At 41.8% G+C, this 12,037-nt stretch overlaps 1 protein-coding gene across 2 annotated transcripts in view; it reads left to right on the plus strand.

The window, feature by feature from the left end:
- Positions 1-12,037, plus strand: part of Pax3 (paired box 3) — a 96,232-nt gene that overhangs the window by 54,567 nt on the left and 29,628 nt on the right. For both annotated transcript variants that reach the window (XM_005361553.2, XM_005361554.2), the window contains exon 5: positions 10,341-10,546. In XM_005361553.2, coding sequence (XP_005361610.1) covers positions 10,341-10,546 — 206 coding nt within the window. The remainder of the gene's footprint in view (positions 1-10,340; positions 10,547-12,037) is intronic.

Here is a 12,037-nt window from a genome sequence, read left to right on the forward strand (position 1 = left end):
CTATCTATCTATCTATCTATCTATCTATCTATCTATCTATCTATCTATCTATCTATCATCTATCTATCTATCTATCTATCTATCTATCTAAATCTAAAGGAAGATGGTACCTTTGGGAAATGCATCTCGAAGTGTTTCTTCTTCTGTCGTCAAAGAAGTTAATGGTTTTCAATCTGAAATGAGAACATTTCTATTATCCAGCAGTTTTGGAAAAGGAAGGTGTAAGTGGATTCCAGGTTCACAGCAACCGGACAGAGCATGGGTTTATGTTTACCAAGGAGTTTACTATTTCATTTGTGACACCTTTGAAATTCCTGTTTATTTGCGAGAGATTAAGAATGCCTGCCGTTCCAATGATTTGTAGTGTGTGCTTTCCCCCCCTCCCCAAATAAATTCTGTTGAATATCTCCGGGTTGTCACATTTTAGTCAGCAATAACAGCATCAAGCTGTGCTGACAAAATGTCCCGACATAATTGTTAATAAGCATTATCATTTTAAGCATGAAACAGTTTAGCTAATGATTTATCTCTTACAACGCAGCACTTGGGGCAGCTGTACGAGTCGTCTCTTTAGCAAATCAAGTAATTTCTTTAACAAAATGCTAAGCACAGATGGGCCATAAGCTGTCGGTTAACTATTCTTGTGCCTGCATCTGCCGGCTTTCAATGCACTGTTTTACGCATCCAGCCAGTCACTTAGCTGCGGCTCACTGAAAAGCTGAACCTACTCTGATTGGCAAATAAAATGTTCATTTGTCTCTTCTTCCTATTGTTTTGTTTTGGTAACACATGTCAGCAGCTCAATTACCCAGTTCATTAACAGCTCCCAAAGGACACGATGGCCAGCCTGTGATAAGAGGGCAATTGTGGCCCATATGGCCAATAATGGCGTCTTTCTTGGCAATTGCAAACAGAAGTCTCTTGGCCCTTTGCCTTTCAGAAGTACTGTTTTCCTGTTCCCCCTGTCAGCGTGCAAATTACCTTTCTTAGCTGGACCCAGCTTGCTGTGCTTAGGGAGCCTGCGTACCCATTGCAGCCCCAGCTCTCAGTTTTAATTATGACTGACTTTAAGCTCTTGAGAGGAAAGTTCTTATCGTGGGAGACTATTCTTAGAAAGCTGTTAGCCGATTAATTGGTTAACTAATCAGTTTTCCTAATTGAATAGCAACACATTTTCTTGGGGGATTTAGTCTTGTTTTCTCTCCGAAAGGCTCGAGTGGCAGTTACTATGGAGTTTAAAAAGCTATTTTTTTTAAAGCATATAGAAGTCATTTGTGGGTGTGTGTGGAGGGACTAGTCTTCCGTGAGATGGTTGGATCATATTGCTAATGGAATTCTTTACACCACACACACACACACACCATATCTCTCAAGTCAAAGGATTTCAGAAATCACTGGGCTGATTTTGGTCAGTGTTTGCCTCTCCTAAATCAGTAAAGAAACTTTTCTTGTTTTGAACCCTTGAGAAGAAATGCTTACACAGGTACGGGTTGACCAGTTGTCCCTACCCTCAGCCAAATGCCATTTGAAGAGCATTTCCAGTGATAAAACAAAAACAAAAACAAAAAAAAAAAACAAACTAAAACACTACTGAGAGAGACCCACAGATGCATGAGTGAATGGAGGGGGACATAAATCTTTCTCTCCAACAGTGCTGCCACAGAGGAAGCCCTTGAGAGCGGCTAGTGGGCAGGTGTTAGCTGATGGTGGAGACTGCCACCTTGAGAAAGGTGTCTCAGGTCCCTCAAATGAAAATCATGTCAGGAAACCTTGGGATACAGGTGCGTTTGGAGTTGGGTGTCTCTGAGCCTCTGAGTCACAGGCCATCCTGCTGGTCTATTTGCTAGCCCTTATCTTAAATAAACACCCAAGGGCTCCTGTTGAGCATTTGAAATCTCTCCCTGTGAGGGGAGCAGAAGCACGCCTGGACCCTTACGCATCCGGCTGTATTCATAACCAATCTGTAGTCTCTTCCCAGGGCAGCGGGCACTGAGGGAGTTGTCGAACGTCAGGGTCTATTTGTGTTATTTTGATTAGCCCCAACCTGGCAGGAGCTTATTTTCTTTCTAATGACCTCATGCTGTGAGGCGACAGCTTCGGAGGGAAGTGCTTGGGTCTGAGGGGGACCAGGAAAGCCAGGAACACTTCTGCAAGCCAAAAGACCAGGGACAGGGCAGGACCTGGGTAGGTAAGGAAATGAAGGATCTTAATTAGATTTAGTGGTCTTGAAAGTGTCTTTCCTTGAGAAAGCCCTGCATAGCCTTGTCAGAAACTGCCCAGACTCAGCACCTGCCAGCCCCCATGTACAATTTTGCCAAGAATCCCTTTGTTATCACAGTTGGGATGGAAGTCATAGATGATGTTAAAAACAAAACAGTCATTCCCTACGCCTAAACCACTGGTTAGATTATTAAATCATCTCTCTTTGTCTGTTTGTTGGGAAAACTGTAGTTACTCATGAAGCGTGAATGGCTGGGGAGAGGAAAGGGGCTATGGGGGGCAGTGGTCAAGAGGATAACAGTGAGTGAAAATATTCAAAATGCATTATATTAATAAGTGGAAATATATTCAAACCCATTATGGTGTATCATTGATATAAGCCAGGAAAAACTTTGGAAAATAAGTTATTTGAATCTCAGTCTGGGATAAGAATTCTGGAAAGAATCACTTATTACTTGGTAGCTTGTTACATCATATATCAGTCCTAGCTCTATCTTAGGGTTTTATGGCAAATCTTTGGTTTGTTTCTGTCAGAGGTATGATTCTTTCATTTTCTTGACATATGTACAGTTTAAAAACAACATCCTGGTTTACTTTGTAGCTTGGGAATTAGTGTGGAAGAGATGCCTGCAGGTGCCTGCCAAAGTCTCTGAACTGGCTTGGATTAACCCCTACTGTGCATCCATTTCAAACTCCCCCTCCTCCCTTCTCTAGGAAAAAAAAATAAAAAAAGAAAAACACCCAACCTCCTCTTTCTCATCCACTCTGGCTTTCTTTGTGTCTCCTGCACCCTGCCAGGCAGGTGTCAGAACCCTGAATGAGGGTAAATGCCCCGTTGATGGATTCCACAGATGGAGCGTGGAAATTGCTAGAATAGGACTCAGCCACAGGCCATTTCTTGGGATCCAACAAAAGCCTCCGAATAAGTCAACAAAAATCTCAAAGATCACAAAGGGAAAATGTCATTTGTCATTTACTCTGGGTCCGTGAGGGAGTATCAGTCTTGCTTCGTTCCTGACTTTCACCCGAGTAAACACGGGAGAGGTCATTCACGTCTTTTTCAGTGTAGAGGGGCTACTTCAGATCTGAAAACGGCTTGCTGGTCCGCTGAGCGGTAAACCTCACAGGCATCGGAGACTCTGCAATCAGCCAAACGGTTTCAGCAAAGTGAGAGGCAGGCTGCTAAAGACTGCAGAATATGCAGTAGTTTCCTTCAGACACAGTGCGAAATGATTCAGGGAGGAGTCTTGTTTTTATCTTGTCCTTTATCAGTAGAGTAAAAAGGAAACAAGTTTCGCCCTGAAAGGAAGACTGCTGGGGTCTGTTCTGGGGCCATCTTAGGGAAATGAAGGATGACTAGGAAGTTGGTCCCCCAGAGATGCCCCCACCGTCTCCCTTGTCTGTAAATCCCATTGTATTGTATCTAGGGCAAACCTAGAGTTTAAATGGCTGTCATGTTTGAGTCTTTAATTATTCAAATAGAAGGGCTTGCTGGGAAGAATGACAGTGTGCCAAATGCACGCCTGTGAATTACTTTGTTTCTTCATTTTTCCCCCCTGTCTCCCATCTCTGAATTATATTTGTCTGGAAACCAATAATTACAGAATTCCACGTGACTAAATCCCTATAAAATTGAGGCAAGATTTCATGTATAATAGTGTTAACTAGGGTGAAATATTTCCCGAGGCGGCAGAAGAGGTCACAAGGGGCTAAGGGACAAAGACACCCACTCTAATTCTCTAATTCCATCTTTAATTAAACTTCATGGTTAGGCCACTGGTGGTATATACTTTCGCCTTCTCTTCCCGGTTTGATTTGTCTCTGAAGGAAGGATTTGTCTTCCTGTGGGGTGTGGTGTGGGGTCTTATTCTTCTGTTCTTTTTAGTAAGGACACTCATTCCTCCAAGTTCAGTCTTACCGAGGTCAGGGGAAATGAACAGGATAATGGAAACTTCTCTTCTGAAACCGGAGAATTAGAGGGAGAAAGACAAAGACACACCGGATTTATAGAAATATCGAGTTGCGGTACCCAGTTGCCCATAGAGCTCTTATGCTTCTCAAACGTCCTGCTATTTGTTTGTTTGTTTTGTTGACTGACTTAGAGCCATCCCTATGTATTTCAACTTTCTTATGCTTTCACTTTTCTTTTGAAGGACTGTACAGCTCTTGATGGCCTTTCACCAAGTGTGTTGTCATAACAACAACAACAACAACAACAAACCTTCCTGAAGACTGTAATAAAGATAGAAAATGAAACCATGCCTTCAGCTGGTTATGGCTAGTGCGGGGTTCCAACCTGCCTTTGGAGGTAGGCTCAGGAGATGACGTTGATGGTTCTTAGAGGAGGCTGCAAAGTTAAATGTTTTTAATCTTGCCTCTATTCAGTATCTTGGCAAGACAGGCTTGCTTCTTAAGAATTTTATGGCTTAAAAAAAAATTAGACCTTGACCTTTTACAGAACTCAACAAAGTTCCACTGAACTGAATTCCACCAGGCTTTGGTTTGGTGGAGAATATCAGTGCAGCAGTCAGTCCCTTTTCTGTAAACTTTTGTTTGTTTCGGGCAGTGTTTGAAAATTTGAGAGAAAGGGTAACAAAAGTGGCCATCAGCTAGATGATTGACATCTGAATTCCTAGTTTGGTTCTCTTTTCTGCTATGCCTCTTCAAAAGGACAGTGTGTGTGCTATTTAGCACACACCAAGGGATAAGAGATAGAACGTGTATCTTCTGAAGTCAAACAGGCCTTGGTCAAATCTTTAACTGTGTGAGCTGAATAACCCTGGTTGTCTCAGTTTCTTTTGCCGTTTCCAAGGTGGGTTGGCCTTTGATTGCAACGAGAGAGAGGGAGAGAGAGAGAGAGAGAGGGAGCACTGAAGTGATGTGGGAGTCAGAGGATGGATTGTGTTGGGATACTGAAAACAGAGGTAACAAAAACAATCACAATAACATTCAGGGTTGGGATAAAAAAAAATCTGTGAGTTGTGATCCAGTTCAAATCCATAGCATTTCCATTTTAAGCTATGCAAAGCATACTGATGTGCATATTTTTAATGAGAGCTATTCTGAAATTTGAACTTTGAAAACAATCTCTATGATGAGTCATAGAGCAAATTTTGTATATGAGGATACCAGTGAGATCATATAGAATCTAATTTCTACAGCCTAGCAATATTTTCTTCTTCTTATTATTTTTTTAAAAAGAAAACAATCTTTTTTTTTTTTTTCATTTTACCTACCAATCCCAGTTCCCACTCCCTCTCCTCCTTCCATTTCCTCCACCACCCCTTCTACCCCCATCCACTTCTCAGAGAATATGGCAAGGCACATTGCTTTGGGGAAGGTCCAAGGCCCTCCCTACTATATCTAGGCTGAGCAAGGTATCCATTCAAGGAGAATAGGTTTCAAAAAAGCCAGTACAAGCAGTCAGGATAAATCCTGGTGCCACTGCTAGTGGCCCACAGTCTGTCCCAGCCATACGACACCCACGTTCAGAGGGACTAGTTTGGACCTGTCCGCCTGGAGTTGGTGAAGTTGGTAAGCTCCCATTAGCTCAGGTAGACTGTTTCAGTGGGTGTCCCCATCATGGTCTTGACCTCTTTGCTCATATTCTCACTCCTTCCACTCTTCAGCTAGACCTTAGGAGCTCAGCCTAGCTTTTTTTTTGGGGGGGGGACATCTATCTGTCTAGTCCCAAAGAAAAAACAAAAACTTATAATTTCTTTCTATCAAACTGCAATGAAAAGGTTTGTTTTCCTTTTTATATTGTATTTAGGACCCGCTATCCAGTTTGTTCTACTAACCCGAGTAATGCAGAATATGGATAATGCATGAACTACAAGGAAATGGTCTCTGTGTGCTGAAAGACTTAAAATTGAGATTTGCTCAATTCACTCAATTATTGGGAATTAGGTTCTGTACAAATATTAAGTTTCACTTCTATTGAGAGATAGAAGAAATAGTAGTATTTCCATGTTAGAAAGAGCTGGATTTTCCTAGCTGGTCAATTAATCTTGGATTGCTGACTATACATATTTTAAAGCCCACATCCTTTTGGGGTTTACATATGGGGAGAAGTTACAATTAGCTTGTAAAATTGCGGCTTTGTATTGCCAAAAATCATCAGTTGGTTCAAATAATTTTCCAGTAGAGAAATCAAGGAAATAATTTCCTCCCAGTCTTCTGAATTGCTGCTTCTAGAACTTTCCACTGCTTTGGGGTGTTCAGTTTAGGAAAAAAAAATAGTGATTTGTTAGCTCGTTAGAGAATTTTATTTGTGGTAGAGAAGATTGTCCTATTGAATTAAAAAATTCTGAGTCTTTTTATTTGCTTACTTGAGATGGTTCCTCAACACACACACACACACACACACACACACACACACACACACATTCATACAGACACACACATAGACACACATACACACACATCTTCTTTTGAGAAAAAATAATATTATTCCCAAGACACATACAAGTATACAAATGATTAGAAAACTTTGAAAATAACTTTTAAGAACCCAGAGGCCCACCCAAACAACTCTAAATAGATATTGGGAGGCTAACAGAAAGTAGATTAGAAGAGACATCATTGTTAGAAAAAAATTGAAATTTTGCCATGTGCTTTCATTCATTCAACTTGCAATTATTAAGCAACTGCTGTGTGCCCAGACCCCAGCAAGTCAAGGAGAAGGCCCTGACCACACAGAGTTTATTTTCTGGGGATATTGATCATTAGGTTAAACATGGTGGCCTTGACCCTCAGGATTAATTCTTGCTGGTCCTTGCCAACCCAACCAGGCTTTTCCTTCAGAAACCAGAGATGCTTTTGATGAATTGACCTGACAGTGCATGACACATCATATTTACTTGGGAGAATTTAATAACCCTAGAGAGTCCCCAAGGAAACATGAAAATTTCTGCATACCTTTGTCCTAATGGGATCATAGTAACAGAATGTGGCCGTGAGGGTTTAGGGTTCTCACAAGCAGAGGTTCTGGAAAGGTCTTTATCTCTGTTGAACCTTTCACCTACATTCACCGTGGAAAGAGAAATCAGAGCGACAGAAATCTGGAGTGGGGACGGAAAGGGATCTGTGGAAATGAATGGTTTCTTTGGGGGAATGGGTGATTTGTTCCTCTAGGAGTGTAGTATTTACAATTTAAACACTAATGTGAAAAGTAACAGCTGTGGGCAAAGTGTGGCAGGAAGTATTGTATATGCTTGGGAATTATGGGAGGGAAAAGAAATAAAATGGACTAGTTTCTAGAAGTTGTTCTTCTGTTGTCATCCAACATCTGCCACGCTATCACCTGAGACTGTGTCAGAGATGCACATTTGAAGGGCTCAGACCCAGCTGCTGGATCCCGAAATGCCAGCCTGTGTTTCCCTGATGCCTGTGAGTGATTCTGCTGGCCTAGACTCCCGAGAACCACTGTTCTAAAACTGTGTGCAAATCAGTGCTTGGTTATTTGGCTCACTTTTATCAAATAGATGTTCTTATGGGGTGTACTGGGAGCTGCTGAACTTTATAATGTAACACATGGTGTATTTCATTTTGAATCTTCCTTTAAAATATCCTCGCAGTTAAAGGAAGCCAGGTTTTAAAGTTAATACCTAAAATAGAATCTATCTCAATGATATGATGTTATATTAAATTAGGTGAGGGTAAGTTGAAAAAAAAAACGTGCATGACATTAACACACACTAAATGTACTGTATGTGATTTTTGCTTTTATGTGAAGTGCTTTTGTTTCCAGGTGTGTTTTCCTTAATTTGTCAGATGAGGTGGCTAACTTACTGTTTCCTCATTTCAGTCTGTGGGTGTGCATCAAATATAGAAGTATTGAAATGATAGAACACTTATAACCACACCTAGGAATTCACTTTACCTTTTGGGAAGTTTATAATTTGTACTAAAATACAATGACATTTTCATTTCTATGGGACAGAATTAGGCTTGATCTTGAGAAGTTCTGGGGACAGGGAGAAGGCTCCCAGGCCTGACAACCTGAGTTTGGTGTCCCGGACCCACATGGTGGAAGGAGAGAACCAACTCTCGGAAGTTATCTTCTAACTTCCTTATGTTTGTTGTCACTCCAGCGCCTTTATTCCCACCCCCAAATATGTAAATAATAAAATTAAAAAAAAACTTAGATCAATAGCTTGAAAGGATAGCATACACTTATGATTCCCACTGTCTAGAGGCTGAGGCAGGAAGATTATGAATTTGATTGGAGCTTGGACTCCACATTGAGTTTGAAGCTAGCCTTGGCTAAGTAGTTGACCCTTGTGCCAAAACAATATCCACAGCAAATTAGAATCATAGAACACATTGTGTCTTTTAGTGCTTGTCTGCTCCTACCAGCCTGAGTTGGAAAACAATTGCTTTGATGCTTACAGAAGTTATTAATTTTTGTTGTTTGTATAAATGGGGTGTGTGTGTGTGTGCGCGCGCGCGTGCATTGGCACACTTACATGCCAGGTGCATATGTGGAAAACAGCTGTGTAGAAGTCAGTCCTCTCCTTTCAAGTTTATGTGGGTCCCGGGGGATCAAACTCAGGTTGTCAGGTTTATGTGTCAAGTAACTTTAGCCACTGAGCCATCTCGACACCCCTACCTTGATGGTGACACGAAGAACTTCAGTTTTCTGGCTGGTGTGCCTATTTGCTACAACACATCTCAATCCCTCCTCTGAAGGTTCCCTAGGTCTTTGGGCAGAGGTTTTAGGGTGCATTTGAATGTGCTCAGGAGTGAAGACACTGTGGTTCCTCCTCCTGTCTCGGACTCTGCCCCTAATAGCCATGGACAGCACGCTGTCCCTTACCCTGGTGTTTGGTAAGGGCAGCTCTCCTGCTCAGTGCCCAGGCCTTGCGTGTCTTCCATTCACAGACAACACTCGTTACAGATTATATAGGTTATCAGATGCTCTCTTATGGGACAGACTTGCTGTGAAGGCACTAATACTTTTGACAGAAACAAGGCGAATCATGTACCAACTCTTTCCTTATGAAATGATGGCTTAGAAATGGCATCACTGGTGTCCCAAGCTCTTTAAGCCCTTCTTACAGCTTCTTTCTTTAAGAATCCAGATCTCGCTTTTATGGGAGAAGTGGATTGTTCATTCCATTTCTCTCATTCCTTGGTTTCCACTTCTTTTTCTAGTCATCCGCATATTAAGTGATAAAGCTCACCCCCTCCCTATTAATCTAAAAAAGATGCAGGCTGCTTGAAATCTGCAGTAACTTTTGAACAAGGGGCCTGCCCTTCCCTTTTTGCCCTGGGCTCCTGCAGTCAGGCAGCTAATCCAGACTGCTACCCTGCCTCAGCCGAGATGCAGGCTTTGAACTTCACTTTAGGGATGGTTCACTGAACAGTGTCTCCCTTCTGGATTAGTTCTTGAGATTACCATTAATAAAACAGGAGTTCTCCTTAAAGCACGTCTCAATCTCTGGAGATGAGAGATAATGGTATTTTTATAGGACTAGCAAAGCATATGAGAATCCTGCAATAGCTTACTATTGCCCATTCTTTTTAGACACCAAGTCAAGTTTAAAATGTTTTTAGTAACAACCTTTCTAGCATAAAGGTTAATGGTGTATTGTTTTAAAATTAAAATTTAAAGTGAGCATACAAAATAATGGGTTTCATTTTGGCATTTTCATACGTGTATGTTGTTAACTCTCATATCATTAGGGAACAAATGAAAAGCTGGGTATAGCGGCACACATCTGAAATCCCAGCACTTGGGAGAACGAGGCAAGATTGTCAAGTTCTAGGCCAGCCTGGGCTATGTAAGGAGACCGTGTTTCATTTATCACATGGGCAAACACTAAGCACAAGGCTGTGAAAATGGAATAAGACTAATCCTTGTTTTCTAAGAGCTCAAAATAGCAAATATCCAGGGCAAATTTTTCTTGGGGGCGGGAGGGGAATTGCTGCAGGAAGACAGAGTGCAGGGAGATCATAAATATTATTTAATAGCTCTATAGAGGTATATGGAGGGGCTTGGTGTCTAGAGAAGACATTGAGAAAGTACTTTAGACTTCTAGTCACTGTAGCTGGGGAGACTGGCTTTTTGATTTAACTTTACTACGGTTTTCTTCCCCCCCCCCTTGTGATTTTAGCCTCAGCTCCTCAGTCAGATGAAGGCTCCGACATCGATTCTGAACCCGACCTACCGCTGAAGAGGAAGCAGCGCAGAAGTCGGACCACCTTCACAGCTGAGCAGCTGGAGGAGCTGGAGCGTGCTTTCGAGAGAACCCACTACCCAGACATCTACACCAGGGAGGAGCTGGCCCAGCGGGCGAAGCTCACAGAAGCCCGAGTACAGGTACTGATGCCCAGACACTGGAGACATCTAGGAAGACACCCCCACCACCGTGGGGAGGGGGGTCTCTTCTTGGGAAATATTTTTTGTTATTGGCTTGGTGGTGAAGTTTCACTAAGTACCAGGCTAGTGTGGGCTCATAAGCCTCCTGCCTCAGCCTCCTGAGTACTATGCTTATAGATGTACAACACCCAGCTGAAAAGTGTTCGAAACCAAGAAAACCACATTAGCAATAGTGCTTAGTGAATGCATATCTGTAGGCTTTGGTTATTGCTATGAAAGTTACGTTTATGACACATACAAGTTCATTTCATTTTTGAGCATCCCGATGGTGTACCAGAAACTGTATGGCTGCTGAGGGTGATTCCCAGATTAATAGCAAACATATTTTGAGTGGTCATTTTGCGCCAGGAATTATATTAAATCTTGTATTTCACATGGGTTAACTCATGAATTATCACTAAAACCCTTGGCTGACATAGTTGCTATCCCCAATCGATAAATAAGGAAATAGAAACTTCAGCTTGTTAAAAAATTATCTAAGCTAACACTGCTGCCTGATAGTATAGAAACCTCTGGATTCCACGTGCTTTCTCTGTGGCCTTTCCACTAGGAAAATGTGCAAAGTGCATATGGTAGTCCTTTCATTTATAGATTGTAGATGCTGGAAGCAATTATATTACTTTAACAATATAATTATGATATCTGATTTTGGTTGTCAATTTGACACACCTAGGCAGAGAAAGTGTCCAGTTGAGGAATTGCCTCCATCAGATTGGCCTATGGGTATGTCTCTGGGGCATTTTCTTTGATTGCCAATTGCTATAGGAGGGTCTAGCCACTGTGGGTGGTACCACCTCTAGGTACCATCCTTCGGTGGTCTAAGAGTGTTCAAGAAAACAGGTTGAGCATGAGCCAGAGGAATCAACCAGTAAGCAAGATTCCTCCGTAGTCTCTGCTGTGGCTCCTGACTCCACATTCATGTCTTGGCTTCCTTGGCAGATAATGAATTGTAAAGTATAAAATGAAATAAATCCTTTCCTCCCCAAGTTGCTTTTGATAGTGTTTATCACGGCAACAGAAAAAAAAAAAAAACTACGTCAATCAGGTTTGCTTCTCTTTTACCTTTTTACATGACTGTGTATGTGGTATGTGTGTGTGTGTGTGTGTGTGTGTGTGTGATGTATGTGTGGGGTGTGTTTGTGTGTGTGGACTGTGTATGTAGTGTGTGTGTATGTGGTGTGTGATTTGTGTATGTTGTATGCACGTATGTGGTATATGTATGGGGTATATGTGGTGTGTGTGTGTATGTGGTGTGTGTGTGTGTATGTGGTATGTGTGTGTGTATGTGATGTATGTGTGGGATGTGTTTGTGTGTGTGGACTGTGTATGTAGTGTGTGTGTATGTGGTGTGTGATTTGTGTATGTTGTACGCATGTATGTGGTATTTGTATGGGGTGTATGTGGTGTGTATGTGTATGTGGTGTGTGATTT

The sequence above is a fragment of the Microtus ochrogaster genome, linkage group LG4 (genome assembly GCF_000317375.1).
Source record: "Microtus ochrogaster isolate Prairie Vole_2 linkage group LG4, MicOch1.0, whole genome shotgun sequence".
In the NCBI taxonomy this organism is placed as follows: Eukaryota; Metazoa; Chordata; class Mammalia; order Rodentia; family Cricetidae; genus Microtus; species Microtus ochrogaster.